This window comes from Microtus oregoni, unplaced genomic scaffold, assembly GCF_018167655.1.
Source record: "Microtus oregoni isolate MIOR12 unplaced genomic scaffold, Mior012 000037F_ref0000500, whole genome shotgun sequence".
NCBI classification, from domain to species: domain Eukaryota; kingdom Metazoa; phylum Chordata; class Mammalia; order Rodentia; family Cricetidae; genus Microtus; species Microtus oregoni.
Window position 1 is genome coordinate 8784597 of NW_024543096.1, and position 17989 is coordinate 8802585.

Sequence of the window (17989 nt, forward strand, 5' to 3'; positions counted from 1 at the left end):
TCATGGAGAAGAATGGAATATGCTTTTTCTTTCTAAGGGAACAGTGTTGCCCCCTCCTGTCCAAAATACTGAATACCTTCCTCATGCAAAGAAAGGACTTACGTGGTTCATGGTGATAGCATTATTTTTTGCTAAGACCATTGGCATGGAGTCCATAAGGCTGGAAAACTTAAATTTATCTGGGTGCTGCCGGTAAACATGGTCACTCAGAATCTGGGTGGCTCGTTTGTTTTTCTCATCCTCGAGGGAACCAGAAGGTATCCAGCCAATGCCTTTCAGCCACTGAAGATCAGCCTTGTACAAATTCTGAAATTTCAAGTCACACATGTAAGCATATATCCACAGAGAGATAGGAGGGAATGTTCTGCCATATGATACAGACATGTTTGCAATACTTAACATTTGGCTTCACGGATAATTTCAGAAATTTAATGAAATAAAGCATGTTTTACAAGGAGAGGGAGATGTGTAGAGAATGGCTCAATTCTTCATTGCCTAGATCAACTATCTGGAATATTCTACTGCAGATTCTTTGAGGAATAATGCTGCTTGGATCACTAGGTGGAGTTTTAGCATTAGTGTATAAATTCCCTACTTTATGGGAACTTTGATGCTCAGGAAAAGACACTGAATGTTTAATCGAATAAAGGAAAACCTTAGACTCACATCGCTCTGGAGGTCATAGGCCTGCCGAGCATGGATGACGTCATTCTGGTCAGGCAGACACGTCCACTGGTGCAGGTAGTTCCTGTAGTCTGCATCGCTGACCAGGGTCTGGCACTTCTTGGCCAGCACCACGCCCAGCATGTCCACCGGGCTGCTGTACTTGGTCTTCCACTTCTCAAAGTCCTTCTTGTACTCCCGGTCACTCTGGATCTTGGCCACGTGCATGGACCACATCATCTTGGGGTCATCCTTGATGTTCCGAGCCCCAATGTGGTGGCCAAGTTGTTTCCGGAAGCCTTCTTTGTACTTGTACTAAAAAAACAAAAGAATAGCTCAGTCCTTTAAAAACTGACGTTCCTTGCCTCCTTGGTGGCAATTTTCAAAACCTATTAATTCTAAATTTCTTGCTAAGCCTGAAGAGCTATAGATTTCACTGTTTTGATAGGAAAGATTAAAGGCTAAATCCAGCCACAAATCCCATATGCAATAAGCTGACCCTTGGTCTTATCCACATCTTACGTTGCATGTCTGGGATTATCGCCTTGTTTTAATTTGCTATTAGATGATTTTGTTCAATTTAAAATAGGCCCATTACAATTAAATCACTATCTACAAGGCATAACATCTATACCCATTGCAATCAAATTACTATCTTCAGGGCTTAACATCTACACCCATCGCAATCAAATCACTATCTACAGGGCTTAACATCTTACTTCACTGGCAATTTCCCGGGATGCTTTTGCTGCTTTGATTGGAATGGCATCAACAGGAAGGTCGTAACCTTTTCTCTTCAGTTCCTCATAACCCATTCTGTAGATTTTCTGTTGAGAGATGAAGACAATCACTTTGGGAAAACCACTCTCCATAAACAGTGTAATGAATAAGCAATACAAATGAAGCCAATGTACTATCTACTTCAAGAGTCCATGAGAAGAGCCTCTATGGTCTTGACCACTCCAGTGGAAATGGATATTATGCCGACATATTGCTAATGATCCTGTTCTAAATTTTAAAGCTCCTTGATTACCAAATGCACAAAATTAAATGCCAGCTCTTCCCAAGTGATTTAGAGAAGGCAACAGGAGCTAGCTGACAGAGATACGAATTATCGTTTTGGTGGTATCTTCCAGTTTATGTTGTGTTCTGTGAGAAGTTGCTGTAGAGAAGGGAACGTCTTTTAATCTTACTCCACCCATGGCAAAAACAGTGAGAGTATATTGCTTCTGGGTAGCTAACGTTCCTACGTCATGACACAGGACCATCAAAAGAAGGACTGGCACCTGGAGGTAATATGGTCCTTCATAATTGAAAAAAAATATTTAAAGTTTAGGTACTGAATTTTAAAACTTACGTGTTTATAATTTGCCCATTCAGACTGTGAAATAACTGAATAATTAAGAATATATTCAAACATATTTATATCCGGAAGCCACATGGTTTAAAATGGCTATTGACTATTCTTTGACTTTTATTTTAAATATTTATTTATTTATTTATTTATTATGTATACAATATTCTGTGTGTATGCCTGCAGGCCAGAAGAGGGCACCAGACCCCATTACAGATGGTTGTGAGCCACCATGTGGTTGCTGGGAATTGAACTCAGGACCTTTGGAAGAGCAGGCAATGCTCTTAACCTCTGAGCCATCTCTCCAGGCCCCTATTCTTTGACTTTTTGTTTATATTTTAGTCTTTGTAGTAATACAGCCATATATTCTTTAGTGTTAAAGTCACCTTATTGGGGTTCAGAATTTGTGTTTTAAATGTTTACTTTTTACATCCATACATTTCAAGGGTTAACATTTGGCAGCAAAGTAATTGGTAAAAATGAAAATTTCCTCTAATGGATTGTTTACTTGTTCAAAATTTCATCTATAATCTATTCATCAAGCACAAAACATTGTAAACAGTGCAGGTCCAATAATAATTGTTTCTGCCCACACAGGAGAGGGTGAGAATGGTACAAACATTTCATTTTGATAATAATACACATAATAAAGAAATGCAAAAATAGATCTGTGCTCCAACACTGTTTGAAATGGTGAGTACCAACATTGGATAAGCAAACCCCCAACCAAATAAGGAGCCTGAGTCATTCATAGTCAAGTAAATGACTAATTAAAATGACTTGGGCATTCAAAAGAACGTCCAGACCACTTGGCTGATGAAGATGCAGTTGACAGAGTTTACAGGGAAAACACACTGAACTTGGACACTCACATCACTTGTGTTGATCAAGTTCGCCTTAGCCAGAACGATGTCGGGAGTGTCCGGCATGATGTGGATCTGTGTCTTGTCCTTGTCCCAGGCTTCTCTATAAAGTCTCTAAAATGAGAAACAACCATTTTGTCAGGGGATTGTCAGGGTCCAAGATCATAGTGGGGAGTATTAGGTTCATGAGCGCTGAACATTATAATTGATTAAAAATAAGACGACCATATAAGCAGAAAACAGACATGGTTTTCTTATCTGAAATACAACTACCTTCAAATTTAGAGTATGGATCACCCTTGTCTATAGAAATAAATAAATATAATAAAACTTTGCTGACCCTATCAAATAGCATAGCACTCTCCGATTTTTTTGGCCTTCAAAATACCCCATCAAAAGATGATCTATCCAGCTTATGTCCTGGACCTAGGGAATCTTAGTCCTCAGTTGGTTTACTATTTATATATACAATTATTTGGGAGGATCAGTAAATTTATACATACAATTATTTGGGAGGTTGAGATTCCATAGCACATGTGTGGAGGTCACAGGGTAAAGTACAGGTATTGGTTCTCTCCTTTTACCATGAGGGTGTTGGGGACTGAATGTTGGCCATCAGGTTTACTGGCATGTGCCTCACCCACACAGCTATTCTTCTGGCCACATAAAACTGAATAAATTCTATGGACAGCATTGTGTCAACATTGATTCCATGACTTTGATAATTCCAAAGCGCTTTTGGAAGAGAACATTCTTATTTTCATGACACACATGCTGAAGGTTGGGGTAACAGGGTGTCATGAAGCAGTGTAGTTTCTCAGAGATATGGGAGAGAAGAAAGGAAGAAGGATAAAGAGACAGAATAGAAATGTGTCAAGATGTTAAGGTTTTTGGAATCTGGGTAAAATATGTAACTTAGAGTTTTTTAAAACTTCTAGGTATGCCTAAAGTTATTCAAATATAAACATATTTTTCACTGCGCGTGGTAGTGCCTACCTTAATCCTAGCATTTGCCTGGGGAGTCAGACAGATCTCTTGAGTTTGAGGCCAGCCAGAGCTACATAATGAGAACCTGTCTCAAAATTATTTTTCTCATTACATTTATTTACGGTGCGTGTGCGTGTACACACATGTGCATACATGCACACATGTGTGGTGGTAGGGGTGGGGGGTTTCAGGTGCCATGACTTGCACATGGAGGCAAGAGGACAACTTGGAGGAATGAATTCTTGCTCACCATGTAGGCTCGAGGGATCACACACAAGTCAACACACTTGGTAGCAGGTGCCTTTATCTGCTGGGCCATTTCAGTATGAACATTTTCAAGGTTTCATTAATTCCTTAGACTTGCCAAGTTCCCTTTGAGATGTACGGCGTGGGGCATTCAAAGGGATGGAACCTATCTCTGTATGAATATGGTTTCTATCATGCAGATGGCCAAGAGGAGTTAATTAGGCCTTCAGGACCAAAGTGAAACAAGGCTCTTTGATATTAATATATGCTTTCTCAAGTTCATGACCAATCTTTCTGCTAAGAGTGCCACTGCTTTTTTAGCCTTATAGTAGCTGGTGTTGGACACTGGGTGGCTCTTAATTGTAGGGGACAGTCTTGTGTCTCATGGGATTTTTAGCAGCATCCCTGCTTTCTATCCACTAGAGGCCAGTATCATGCCACCTCTAAGTTGGCACGGGCAAAGGGAAAGAAGTTTCTAGATAATGTCAAATTTCTTTCAGCATCCCTGCAACTATGGCACACTGTTCAGCATGGGTTGGTCAGCTTTATGGTCAACCCTTCTCCCTTGCTTATTTTCTCGGTTCAGAGCTTTTTGTTTCTTTTTCAAGTAAACTAAAATTCTAAAAAGAAGCAACATTCAGGGAAGAAACAAAACCAAAGTGTATTGCAAAGATCTAAAGAGAAGGAAGGGGGATGGAGGCAGAAAGAGGCCTGCCAGCTCACATCTGCTACAGCCTTTGGAAAACAAAACTGTGGAGTATCTGTGAGTGCTTGGTTAGAACAAGAGGAGCTGAGTTATAAAATACGGTCTTATGCATCAGGTCAGAACTAAGAAGTGCTCCTAACTGCCGGGTAGCAAGCACTATAAACTCTCCTGTCAATTTCTAACAAATACTCACATCGCTCCTGTTCTTGGCGTTTGTCTTCGCCAGAACTATGTCCATGGCGTCAGGGATGCTGGTGAACTTATTTCTGTCTGGAGGTTGGCGATACTTCTTCTCACTGATAATTTCTGAAGCCCGCTTGTTCTTTTCTGCTTCCAAAGAACCCAAGGGGCTCCATCCTATGCCTCTCAGCCACTCAAGGTCAGACTTGTACATATTCTAGGAAAGGACAAAACAAGCCATCACAATCCCATCTTCATCTTCACCATGACACACCATTGTGTTTTAGGTGGTCAGTGATGATAATTCCTCTTTCCAATCTCTTCTTTTTCATATAAATAGCTATCAATACATGGAGTAATTTTAAGTTAACAAATTTGATAGACACTGACCTCACTTTGCAGCTCATAGACTTTTTTAGCTTGGATGACATCATTCTGGTCGGGCAGGCACGTCCACTGGTGTAGGTAGTTCTTGTAGTCCACATCGCTCACCAAGGCCTGGCACTTCTTGGCTAGCACCACACCCAGCATGTCCACAGGGCTGGTGTATTTGGTTTTCCACTTCTCAAAGTCTTTCTTGTATTCTCGTTCACTCTGCATTTTGGCTACATTCATAGATAGCACAAGCTTTGGGTCATCTTGCACACTCAGGAATCCAATATGGTGTCCCAGTTGTTTCCGGTAGCCTTGTTTATATTTAAACTGAAATCAGGAAACGGTCTTTTTAATAATGTAAATAAAAGCTAAGTTAACTCAACTTTCTTTGTTGTTATAGTTTTCCCCCCAACACGGATGTGAAAGAACGATTTCTGAGCTAACCTAATAGGAAATGTTTTCTTCCTTAAGTAAGTCCTGTTTAATTAGATCTATCTAAAGAACGAATGCAGTTGAATATCAAGAGAGATTATCATGAGAAATTAGTTCTTTCCAAAGGCAGGATATTGTGTGGCTGAATTGAGGATAACATTCAGCAAAATCCTTGTCACATGCTTATAAAAAAAATGGGGGCTGAACAACAGAAAAATTATGAAGGTATATGAGCTGGTGACCATGCTAAAATATAAGTTACAGATTTTTTACAAGATCATATTATATAGTTTTATCTAGACTGGGATCTATATCTTATAGGCACAGATGGGAATACTTTGATATTTTTGTTAGAAAAATAAATTACATAAGAACTCAACATCTTGTCAAGTAGGTGAAAATAAGCTATATAAATTTGAAATAACAAAAGTAAAGTCCAGAGCTTATATTTAGTTGGAAAAATTACATTACTGTTAAACGACAACATGGATGATAAGTGTAATGATGGTAACTTAATGTTAGTCTCTGAACACATAGTGGGCCTCACAGACATAGGCTTTGCTCCCTCCGAATACATACATTTCAACTACTCTGGATTTGAAGTTGACTATATCATTGTGATTGTTGACCTGCATTATCAATTTGAGCGACTATAGAATCATCTAAAAGATTGACGGTATGCCTCTGGGTGTATCTGTGAGGGCATTTCCAGAAGGGGAAAGTCCCATTCTGCATGTGGGTCATGGAGTCCCATGGACCAGGGCCTGTTCCGAATGAAAAAGGACAAGGAGAAAGCTGACTGTCAGCTCTCCCATCTTCAGCTTTCTGGTTTGCAGGGACAGAAACCGAGGTGCTCACCCTGCCTTCTTTGCCATGATGGGAACTGAATCAAATCACAGTGTCTTTCCCTTCTTGTCTCTGTGAGGGGTTCTGATCAGAGTCATATAAACCTACCTAACACAGCCCTTGATATGGACAGTCTGGCAAAACTGCTTATAAAAAAGTAGAGCCAATCTCTCTGTAGGGAGCACAGATAAGCTTTGCCAGAAACCTATTTAAGCTGCCTGAGCTCCTGTCTCAACAAAACACTAATATTTGACACACTATTTTAAGACGACAAAGTAAAATAAATCACAGACAGAATGAACTGCTCATAGAAGACCAACACAGTTCCAAAACTAAACCAAAGGAGAATAAGGAGACAGATGTTTGAAGAAATGTCAAATAGAAGAAGAAACAAACTACTTTGTGCTATTCCAGAACATAGACTTGGCACTGATGGATAGAATACCTCACACCAACAGTAAGAAGTCTGATAATAACTCAGCACAGCCCAGTGGAGAAAACTCCTCCTCTAAGGACCATGCCCTTCCTCTGCGTGTGAGTATCCATGGATCCAAGCACTTCATCCTCTCTCCACACCACGCATGAAGAGAAGGCAGATGTTGGCAAAGGACTGAATGGAATAACCATTCTACCTCCCAACTCTAAATTCTGTTCATTTAACTTATACGATTACACACTTAAAGCTTGCCTCAAAAATCCTATGAAATGGTACAGAGCCATTGGGAGCTGCTAGCGAAAATAATTCCTCTTGTGGTGGGAAAGTTCACACGTAGCTAATTTAACTGCGAACTTTCAAGTGGATTTGCAAGAAAAGGAATGAGGAACTATTGGCCACTGGGTTGCTGGGAAATTGTCGATGCCCTTTCAATTGCTAGGTTCTCATTAGCATACAGCACTAAAGGAAAATGAGTTGGTTTTATCATGTAGTTTCATCATTACTTCGGTTCGATTTAATGAGGTCTTGATCTGAAAGCCAGAGAGTCCAAATTATTTCCTGGTATTTCTAGAGTGCCACAATTGAATTAGATAGATTTCCTCCCTGTATCCTTTGAATTTCTTCTCAGATTCTGGGCTCCTTTACCCACAGAGCTAGCTCGACCACCCAGGATGATTTGAATTTCTTCTAGTGCGTTTTGGGGATGAGCAAAATGAAATATTTATTTATATGCAAATGAAACACATTTTATACAAAACTGAATGAATATGGGGGCCATATGTAGTGTGTTCACCAAAAGTTCCAACTTTTCCAGCCATATGAGGAATCTGCCCTTTGGGGCACAAATGGCATTTTTCTATGAACCAGATCTCTGAATGGTCAACAGAATGTAAAGTGAGCCTTTTGGGACTTTCAACCCTAGAGCTAATTTGCTATAATTATGCAACTGCAAGGAGGGGCTAACTTAAAGTGACTGATGGCTAATTTTCAGACATACGCAGGTCAAAACTGTCAACATCAGTTGCTAACGTTGATTTATTATCTGGCCTCAATTTGTCTAAAATAGACCAACAGAAAACAGGAATATTAATTTTAGCATGAAAGCCCCACAATGTCTAGCTTCTTTGTACTATCTGGAAAAATGCCTCATGGCCCTGGGTCTTCCAGAGAATCTGGCCCACTAGGTGGTTAGACATTTGAGGAAAGAGAGGGAAAAGACAATTCTGGGTAGCTAGGGTAGAAAGAGGTGAAGGAACAGAAGTCCATGTCTAAGGTAACCAACACCCCATGGCCCACCCAGCTGTAAGTGCAGCCTTCTGCCCCCACCAGGACCTACGTCGCTAGCGATGTCCCTTGACGTCTTGGCCAGCTGGACAGAGATTGCATCAACAGGGAGATCATAGCCTTTCTTCAGAGCCTCTTCCCAACCAAGTCTATAGAATTTCTGAAAAGTAAAGAGACTCTATTTAGTGCTATTTCTTCTATGTTAAAATTGCAGACAAGCCCAGGTGTGAATAGAGAGTGAATACAGAACCCTAAAATCAACTACTCCGACTCTACACGCAGATAAAACCAAGCAGGTGATAACAATAGCTCAGTGCTCAGCACCGACAGCATCAGGGGATCTAGCTTAGTCTTTCATTTCATTTTAGGCTGATGGTGTATCTGGACACAGCATCTACTATTTAGCCACAATCCAGTCCTGCGGGGTTTATAAGGTAGCTTTCTTCCAGCAGCTAACAGTCTGGGCCCACTGTTTTATTAAACACTGGTGATAAATAATTAAAAAAGAAAATCAGGTCACACCATTTCAACTACCTACATGATAAAAGTAATCAACACCTTTTGGAAGTTTCAATAAATGAGCTAGCTGTTCCAGTCAAACTGGTGATGTATTAAAAGTGCCATAGCAAACTTGTCATTTAGGACTCTCTGCCCCCTGGGTGCTATGCTGTGCACCTTATGGGGGTCTCTCATTTGTTGCTCATGGCCATCCAATGTCACAGGTACTTTTAAGGTCCTGATTTTAGTAGGGACGAAAACAAACTTCAGAATAGGTGGTTCTTCCAGTATCAAGGAACACACAGATAACAAAGTCAAAGCTTACATCAGGTTCATTTGACATAACTCTATATTTCAGTTGTTATTTATGGCAACTCCCCTTTGCACTAAGAGCAATGAGCATGGTGATTGGACAGATGTAGCCCCTGCCTCCTAGAAGCCCACAGCCAGGGCCCTGGCTCCTAACAGGGTCTTGAAAGAGCCCTCTAGAATGAGGAGTTTGATTTGCTCCCGTTGCTTCAGCATCTACACCAGCTGTCTATTACATCAGTTTTGAAGTGAGTATGCTTTGAGACAAAAGCATGTCGCCAACGTGCACGCTTCACCTACCTGGCTGTACAGTGTCTGATTCTGCTTGGCTTGCAAAATATCTGGTGTATCGGGCATCACATGAATCTTGGTTTTATCTTTATTCCAGTCAACGGTGTATAAATGCTAGGAAGTGGGAGAAGAGACATTTTAAGTCTGAATAACGGTTAAGGATAAACAGGAAAGAAGATAAACAGAATATTCAAAAACACTTCGCTTGAACTAGAAAAAGGAAAAATGCGATTCAGAAGAGACGTTAAGAACAGATTCATATGCTTTTTCTAAAGGAAGACAATACATATAATAGTGTATCGATATCTACCCATCCATATAGAGATCCTGAGCCTTCCAGCTGCTAGGATTACAGATGTGTTCTGTGACACCTGGCTTTAATGTCAGTTTTGGAAAAATAATATTTTGCATCTTTTTCATCTTTAGAATGGAATGAGAGTACTTAGGATAAATGTACTGAAAACATAGGCAATTTCTACCCCTATTAGAATGATAAGGGAAGGCATTGCAAGAGACAGACATTGAAATGTGGTACAGGGCCACGCTTTGTAATCGTTTGCCACTTCCTAGAATACGGGACCTGAGTTCAACTCCCTCATAGCCTGTTGACCTCTTCTTGGTTGGGAAGGAGGAAGAGAAGTGCTCGCTCTACCTTATTCATGGTGTGAGCATTCTGCTTGGCCAGCACCATGTCCATGGAGTCGGTCAGTTTTTTAAACTGGAAGCTGCTGGGATGCTGGCGGTACTTCCGGTCACTGGCGTATTCAGTGGCTTTCTTGGCCTTCTCCACCTCTAGAGAACCGGCTGGGCTCCAGCCAAGCCCCTTGTACCACTCATTGTAGTCTTGCTTATATTCGTTCTATAAAGAAAGGAGACACACTTGCCTTTACTTCTTCAGATAAAACACTAAAATATGGTATATAAAACTGCAGTGTCTCTGTCTACGCCGGGGACCCAACCACCCCTGAGCTGGAAGGTTCTCTTACGTCACTCTGGATGTGATTCATATTCCTGGTCAGCTCGATGTTCATCGCATCTGGGAGGAGGATGTACTTGTGAATGAGGTGCTTGTAGTTAGTGTTGGTGATGTTGGCTTGGGCGTCCTTGGCAGCTGTGACGCTCAGCATGTCGGCAGGGGTGTGGTAGCTCGTCTTCGTCTTCTCGTAGTTCTTCTTGTACTCCCGATCAGACTGCATCTTAGCCACTTGCATGGAATGGACTAATTTGGGATCATCCTCCAGACTGCGGAAGCCAACCATCTTTCCTTTCTCCTTTTCATAGTTGTGCTTGTATTTATACTGTGAAGAGAATAAGTGAAGAACAATTCTAGGGTTAATATCTGCGTTCCATAAAGCCGGTAGCTGTGCACGGCTCCGCTGTGGACCAAACACATTTCTGACGTTTGCTTATGAGCCTGGCAGCAGAGTTCTTACCGCAGGCCCCATTTGATGCAAGGCTACATACTGAGTGACTTCCTGGGGTGACTGAGGACTGGGGTGCACACCCCCCTGCACTACGCTGCCTTGCTCTCACCCTCTGTGGTTACAGGGAGATCGCAGCAAAAGAGGGAAAAAAAAATGAGCTTTGTGTAAGCAGTCCAGTGCTGCCGGGGAAATAAACCAGTCAGTCACCTGCTGCTGAAAAACCGGCTCATGTATGGAACGCAAAGCATGATTTTGGAGCAGCTTCATATTCTGCAGGATTTTTTTTTTTTCTCTCCAAGCTGACAAAACTAAGGAGAAACGTTGCTATTTCTACCCAGCTTCCATAGAGGAGAGAGAGTGAGCCCATACTGTGCTTCTTAGTCTTTTCTTCCTGAGGTTGAGTGTGAAGGTTACAGGGGAGGAGCCAGTGTATCAGAGGAAGAACTAGGGGTTCTCAGCAATGGGAGGGACTGGGAAAGGGAGGATGCAGGACGGGAGGGCAAAGGAGAGAGCGCATCCTGGTATGCCTCATCACTACACGCTTCTGAGAGCAGAGTTTTGAGGCACGGATGAAGTTTCTTATGACAGTGTTGTGCTGGTCCACCAACTTTCTCAGGCTGCAGGAAGCCCTAGTTCATAGGGTTCATACGTCTCAGTGGCTTGAGTTCACCTACCACAGCTGATGCCAAGTCACTAATGTTTTAACAACTAGGTTGCAGGTTTCCTCATCATTTAAAGAGTGGCCATCATCAGCATCAATGATCAAAAGCCCAGTGACACTACATAAAGTATCCTGCTGAGAACACAGATGCCAACACGCAGAGGGTTCACCTAGACCTCCTGAGGGGGATGCTGAGGTCTGTGAGTGCCCTTGCATGATCAGAATCCTGTTGTGTCTTTGTACATTTTCCCAGAAGGGCCAGAGAAGACACAAGCATTGTTAAGAGGCATTTGTGGAGCACAGGGAGTCTATGGCTCTCAGGCATGGGATAATGTTCTGCTTTCGTACTGCAATGTACTCTGTGTTTGTGGCTCTATTTCTCTGCTTGGTTCCTGGCCACCCTTCACACTTACGTCGCTTGCGATATCTCTTGATGCTTTGGCGGCTTTGATAGGAATCGCGTCCGTTCTGAGGTCGTAGCCTTTCTTTTTAGATTCTTCCAGAGACAGTTTGTAGAGTTTCTGTAAAGAGAAGAGAAACCCAGCTTTAGTCTGTAAGGCTGACTAGCTGTGTAGCAAGACTTTCTGCCTGGCAGATGTGGTATTGGTGGGTCGATGGTTGAATGTTCTAAGGAACATCATTATGTGTGGGGGGAAAAAAACAAAATAAAGCAATTACTCGAGCTCAAATGTGCTTTTAGTATATCATTACTAAAGGAAAGATCCTGATTGCTGTGAGGTTGAAAAGATTTCGTGAAGATGATAAAGCTCAGCCAACTCTTCCTTGCTCGTTAGAAGCAAAGAAAGACTACACATCAGCCATCTTCACGTGCCAAAAGAGCACCCCAGTTTTACAATGGCCTCTTTTACTTATATAAATAGTTGCATGAATTCCACAGTCAAATAAAAAACACCAGCAATTCCAAATCTCTGTGGAATTCAAACAAAGAAGAGGAAAAAGCCGCTAATCTTGGAGGAGTTCCAACAACCAGGGACAGCAAAAGAAGGAAATGAAATTAAACATCAAATCTTTTTCTAGCAACAGTTTCACGTGCCTTATTGTAGGGCTTGTCCCAGTTTGTTCAAAACATTCATTTTTTTTTCTTTCTTTCTATTGTTTTAACCCTTTTAAAGGATCGTCTCCACAGCTTAGTGGAGGGTTTTCAAAGTCAGGGGTTCTCTTCCGGCTCCCAACCTTTCTCTTCCTGCCAAGTCTGAGTTCAAGGGGGGCTGTCCCCAAATGAAATCCAACAGTTCTTCAAAACCACAGCTGTTGTCTCAGCCGTCATTAACAGCCCTGCTCCAAATTTTAGCAGAGCAAAGATCAGAGAGGGAAAGACACTGATTGACTTTAACAAAGTGCAAATAGTCTACTAGTTTTTAAGTGTTCTCTCTCATAAATTAAGAGACACCAGTGAGTTAATTTTCAATTACTGGTGGGAGCAGGCGACAAAGAAAGATGGCACCCGGGGTATTATACTTACATTGCTCATGTTAATTGCATTTGCTTTTGCCAAAACAATCTCGGGGATATCAGGCATGATGTGGACTTTGGTCTTGTCAGCTTCCCATGCTTGTCTATAGAGATGCTGGGGGGAAAGTACAAGGTGGTATTTAAAACTCTTTAAAAAGATCTCACTATACATATGCGCATTATTGTGGTATACAGGTCTCAGGATCTAAGTGAAAAAAACACGGAGAAGAAGGTGCAAGACAGAAAATCAAAGTGTCCCATCCCTCTGCCTTAAGCCTAGAGATGGACACTCCCCTCCTGGAGCTTTCTAAGCATACTGTTTCAAAATAAAAGTAAAATCATAGAACATATAATATTTAGAGCTGGCTTTTTTTTTTTGCCACAAAATATGGATCAGACATCTTGGAACCTTCTGGAAAGAATTCTCTCCATTCTAGAAAACTGCAGAGGCATGATCCAACTGGTTTAATCAATTCTCCATTGACAGACATGAATCTGTAGTTTCCAGTCTGTTTCTAGTGCTTGAACATGTGCCGCTCAGGTTTCTAGTCCAGGGAGGACCCACTTTTGGTCATCTGCTCTTGGTCACTGGCCAAGGCTGTGTTGAATCCGCATTGCAGGTCCTTCACTTTGAGACCTCTCTCCTACAGGTATGTCATACTTAGCGTCACTTGCCAATATTTAAAATATTTCTAAGGTACTATCATTAAAAAAATTCCTGAAAGACTCAAATTCCATATTGACATCACTTTTCAGAACCTCTAACCTGTAAGAAACACACGCGTGTGTCTTGGCACACACAGAGATTTCTGTAGGGTAAATATGATAAATATTGATAAAAATGTGACATTAATATGCACTTGCTCATAGATACAATGAATGACATAGCTCTGTCATATTGTCTGTGGCTCGTCTTTGTTTTAGCCCAGTGTTAGCTAGTAGAGTTTTCTGTGATGATAAAAATGTTTTGCATAAATCAGTATGGTAGCCCCAAGCTCAACAGGGCCACTGAGTACCTGCAAACATGACAGTGTTAGAGGACTAATTTGTTTGTATTATATTGGGCTATAACACACATGCATGTGGCTTGTGATTTATAGGGCTGGTGGAGTTCTAGTGGAAGGGCGACAGCTAGTCATTAGAATCTTTCTCAGCCAGACCAGCTCTACCACTGCAAGACTTACGTCATTCATGATTTTTGCGTTGTTCTGAGCCAAAACCATGTTCATCGAGTCCATCAACGTGGAGTACTTCAGAGTGTCTGGGTGTTGCCGGTACTTCTTTTCGCTGATAATCTCCATGGCTTTCTTGTTTTTCTCTGCTTCCAGGGAGCCCAACGGGAGCCATCCAATGCCCTTCATGAAGTCAGCATAGTCCGCCTTGTACTGATTCTACCAGAGAGGAAGATAAAACAATGGTCAGAAGAGAGCAAGCGTGCACGGATCACGAACGTGTATGTGACAGGCCTTCATTTCCTCTTGTTTTCAACCTGCAGCATATGAAACGCCAACCTTTTCCTCACATCTCCACACAAGAAATGACAAATGAGCAAAGGTCTTGCTGATGTTTTTCTTGACGCCTTCTTAAAGGGAACGTGTGAGGAACTATACATCTGCCATGTGATTCACTCTCCGGACTGATAAATTGGTCCAGATGCCCTCATGGATAGGTTAATTCTGAAATCTAGGTTTCTGTCTCCAGCAGTAAGCGTTTGATCTTCTACTATTGTTATGATTTCCTAATGCACACTAGAAACCTGTTAGCACTTGGTACAATTGTGTGGGGTTTCCCCCTCTGCTGAGACATGTCTCCCTGTAACTGTGTGTGGTACTTTCATTTAGACATGGCTGTGTCTCCCTGGAAATTCATAGCCCAAGTTCCTAGTCCAATGAAACTCTAGGCCTGGCTTGGTGTGGTCTGTGTTTATTTTTATAATGTATATTATTTGATAATGGCTCTGAAATCTTTCTCTCTGTCTTCCCCTCTATCCGTTCCCAGGGATTCCTCAATCACCCCCTCCTCAACATTCCGTGGGCAGCACAGGCAACTGCAAGGACAGAGGTGGTGGAGGAAAACTGGTCATAAGTGAAGCCAGGGCTTCCCGAGTACGGGCACCACAGACATACACCACCACGCTGGCCTTTCCCTTTCACCCTGCGACCAAGAGCCTTTCACACTTTTGGTTCCCTTTGCTACGCTTATTTCCTTCAATGGGTGCTCTCGAAAATCAAATCAATTTGCTGCTGCAGACCTCCACCACCACCAACGACTACAGCACCAAGAGTGAAAGATTAGATTTTAGTTTCTAGAACAGACTTTTCTTCCATTAAGAAAAAAATGAATTCAGCCCAAGGGGATGAATAAGACCCCTCCCTCTTCAGGAAACAGCATGTGGATTTATTTCAGGATTTTTGAGATGTCATGATGTAGGTTACCCATGAGCTGTTTATGGTGTGGGTAATGGCTCTACAAACGAGCATCACTCTCACGTACATCACTTTGAATCTGCATCATATTCTTGGCCAACTCAAAGCCCATGGCATCCGGAAGCATGTTGTAGGTGTGGATTATATTCCTGTAGTTGGCGTTGGTGGCTACTTCCTGGGACTTCTTGGCTGCCACCACGCTGAACATGTCCACCGGGGTGTGGAAGGACGTCTTGGATTTCTCGTAGCCCTTCTTGTACTCCCGGTCTGACTGCATCTTGGCCACTTGCATGAAGTGCACCAACTTGGGGTCGTCTTCCAGGCTGCGGAAGCCAATGTGCTTCCCTTTGGCTTGCTCGTAAGCCTGCTTGTACTTGTACTGCGGACAGACAAGAGACATGGCGATGATCCAAATGGTTCAGGTAAGAGAATGTGATTCACTGGGTGCTCCTAACTTCGGTGTAAGTGAAGAAAGTTAGAGCTTCCTATATTGAGACAGAGATGGGCAGCAGAGCCAAGAAGCAATGGCTCTGTACTTCAAATGTTGGGCAGGGATCTCAGAAGCAGTGTCTTGGTCCTCACTCCCTCACTGTGTCAACACAGAGGACAGCAAATCCTTAGTATATCTTTAGGATGAGAGCTGGCTATGGGACTTCATAGGTAAAGCACATAGATCACACCTTTAAATTTTCTTAAAATTGTCTTTTGAATTCAAATACTAAGCATAACTTATTTTAATAAGACCTTATCATTTTTACCTTGAACAATGAGCAAAATGATTAGAGGGTATCTGGCCTGCGTGAAGGGAAGCATCTTGGGGTAGTGTGTCCAGCCAGTGAGCTGACCCTACCTCACGGTCAGGCATAAGCCTGGCTTGTCTGCACCGTCACTCATGCTAAACGTGTTCCCGTGGCAGCACTTACATCACTGGCAATGTCTCTAGAGGCCTTCGCAGCCTTTATTGAGATGGCGTCAGGCTTCAGGTCGTAGCCTTTCTTTTTCTCTTCTTCCCAGCCAGCTTTGTAGAGTTTCTAAGCCAGGAACCAGAGAAACAACAGGGAGGTGGGACTTCAGTTACAACAGAGCTCCTGATTCCAACACGGCGGGCACGTAAAAGACAGACATCCCACAAGCGTTAACTCCCTTCAGCATCCTCCCCCTATTTCTTTGCAAAGGATAAACTTACATCACTCATGGTGATCTGGTTCACTCTGGAGAGCAAGATGTCTGGAGTATCAGGCATGACGTGAATGGTGGTCTTGTCTTTGTTCCACTTTTCCGTGTACAGCCTCTGTAAAGAGAAGGTCGGTACATGACACTACAGTGGAACAGGTTTGTAATAATGGGAGAAGAAGGAGGCCATGGTGGACGAGGCTAAGCTTGATGATAAGAAAAATTATCATTAGACAAGAGAGCCCTGTCCACTTTACAGTCAGGTGGAGTCTAGGCAAAGTGTCAATAAAAGCTCTCTAGAAGCTGAAATCCATAACATCCTTTAAAAATGTGTGTGCATGTATTTATATATACATATATACACATATATACATACATAAATAGATATATACATACATATACATACATACACACACATGCATGCACACACACACAACACCTATTCCTTCCCCCTAACCATGAGACAAAAGCGCTGAAGACTCACAAAGGGCCCTTTGGGCTTCTCAGGTTGAGGCTGGGCCCTGGGCTCTTACCTTATCCATAGTCAACTTGTTGCTTTTGTTAAGTGCCTGCTCCATGGTGTCCATGGCGTATGTGAACTTCAGCTTCTCGGGGTGCTGGCGATACTTCCTCTCACTCAGAATCTCTCCAGCCTTCTTTGCCTTCTCCACCTCCAAGGAGTCTATCGGAACCCAGCCGATACCTTTCATCCAGTTGGTGAAGTCAGATTTGTACAGATTCTTTATCACGAAGAAAGAAAGTTCATTTCAGAAAGCAGACCTTGGGTTTCTTTGGTTATAAGACATATTATCACAAAGAGAAGGGAACGCCTAGCATTTACTCATTACAGTCTTTTAGAAAAAAGTGGTTATGGAAGTGATTGCATTCACGGTGGTTTTAACTGGAAATCCTAACATAACAATTTGTTTTAAAACTAATTTTCTTAGCCAGGCAGGATGATACACAGCTATAATCCTAGTACTCACAAGGCTAAGATGGGATTGTGGGTTCAAAATCAGCCTGGACTACATGGTGGGCTAAACTGAAAACAATTAGGTAAGACTAAATTGAAAAACAAACAAAACAAAACAAAAACAAACAGCAACAACAAAACAGGGTGAAATTTTAAAAATTGCATTGGAAAGATTATAGTGTATCTTAGTTTTTTTCACAGACTACATCATAGGTGGTCTAACATACACACAATGTTTGTACAACGATGGGTCATTATAGTTACATGAATGAAAGTCTCTCACTCCCTGGGTCAGGTGTAAGATGAAGATGTCTCTGGTGACCCTAGTTCTTTCCCCACACCCATGGAAACAGAAAACTAAGCACCCCAGCTAACGGACTGGCACATAC

The 17989-nt window shown here is 42.1% G+C and overlaps 1 protein-coding gene across 1 annotated transcript in view; it reads right to left on the minus strand.

The window, feature by feature from the left end:
* Window positions 1-17989, minus strand: part of Neb (nebulin) — a 182217-nt gene that overhangs the window by 108947 nt on the left and 55281 nt on the right. Inside the window, exons 42-58 of the mRNA XM_041631527.1 lie at window positions 17161-17367; window positions 16641-16745; window positions 16378-16485; window positions 15522-15833; window positions 14213-14419; window positions 13039-13143; window positions 11969-12076; window positions 10457-10768; window positions 10123-10329; window positions 9480-9584; window positions 8425-8532; window positions 5390-5701; window positions 5013-5216; window positions 2890-2994; window positions 1383-1490; window positions 667-978; window positions 103-306 (exon numbers count right to left, since the gene is read on the minus strand). Coding sequence (XP_041487461.1) covers window positions 103-306; window positions 667-978; window positions 1383-1490; window positions 2890-2994; window positions 5013-5216; window positions 5390-5701; window positions 8425-8532; window positions 9480-9584; window positions 10123-10329; window positions 10457-10768; window positions 11969-12076; window positions 13039-13143; window positions 14213-14419; window positions 15522-15833; window positions 16378-16485; window positions 16641-16745; window positions 17161-17367 — 3129 coding nt within the window. The remainder of the gene's footprint in view (window positions 1-102; window positions 307-666; window positions 979-1382; window positions 1491-2889; window positions 2995-5012; window positions 5217-5389; window positions 5702-8424; window positions 8533-9479; window positions 9585-10122; window positions 10330-10456; window positions 10769-11968; window positions 12077-13038; window positions 13144-14212; window positions 14420-15521; window positions 15834-16377; window positions 16486-16640; window positions 16746-17160; window positions 17368-17989) is intronic.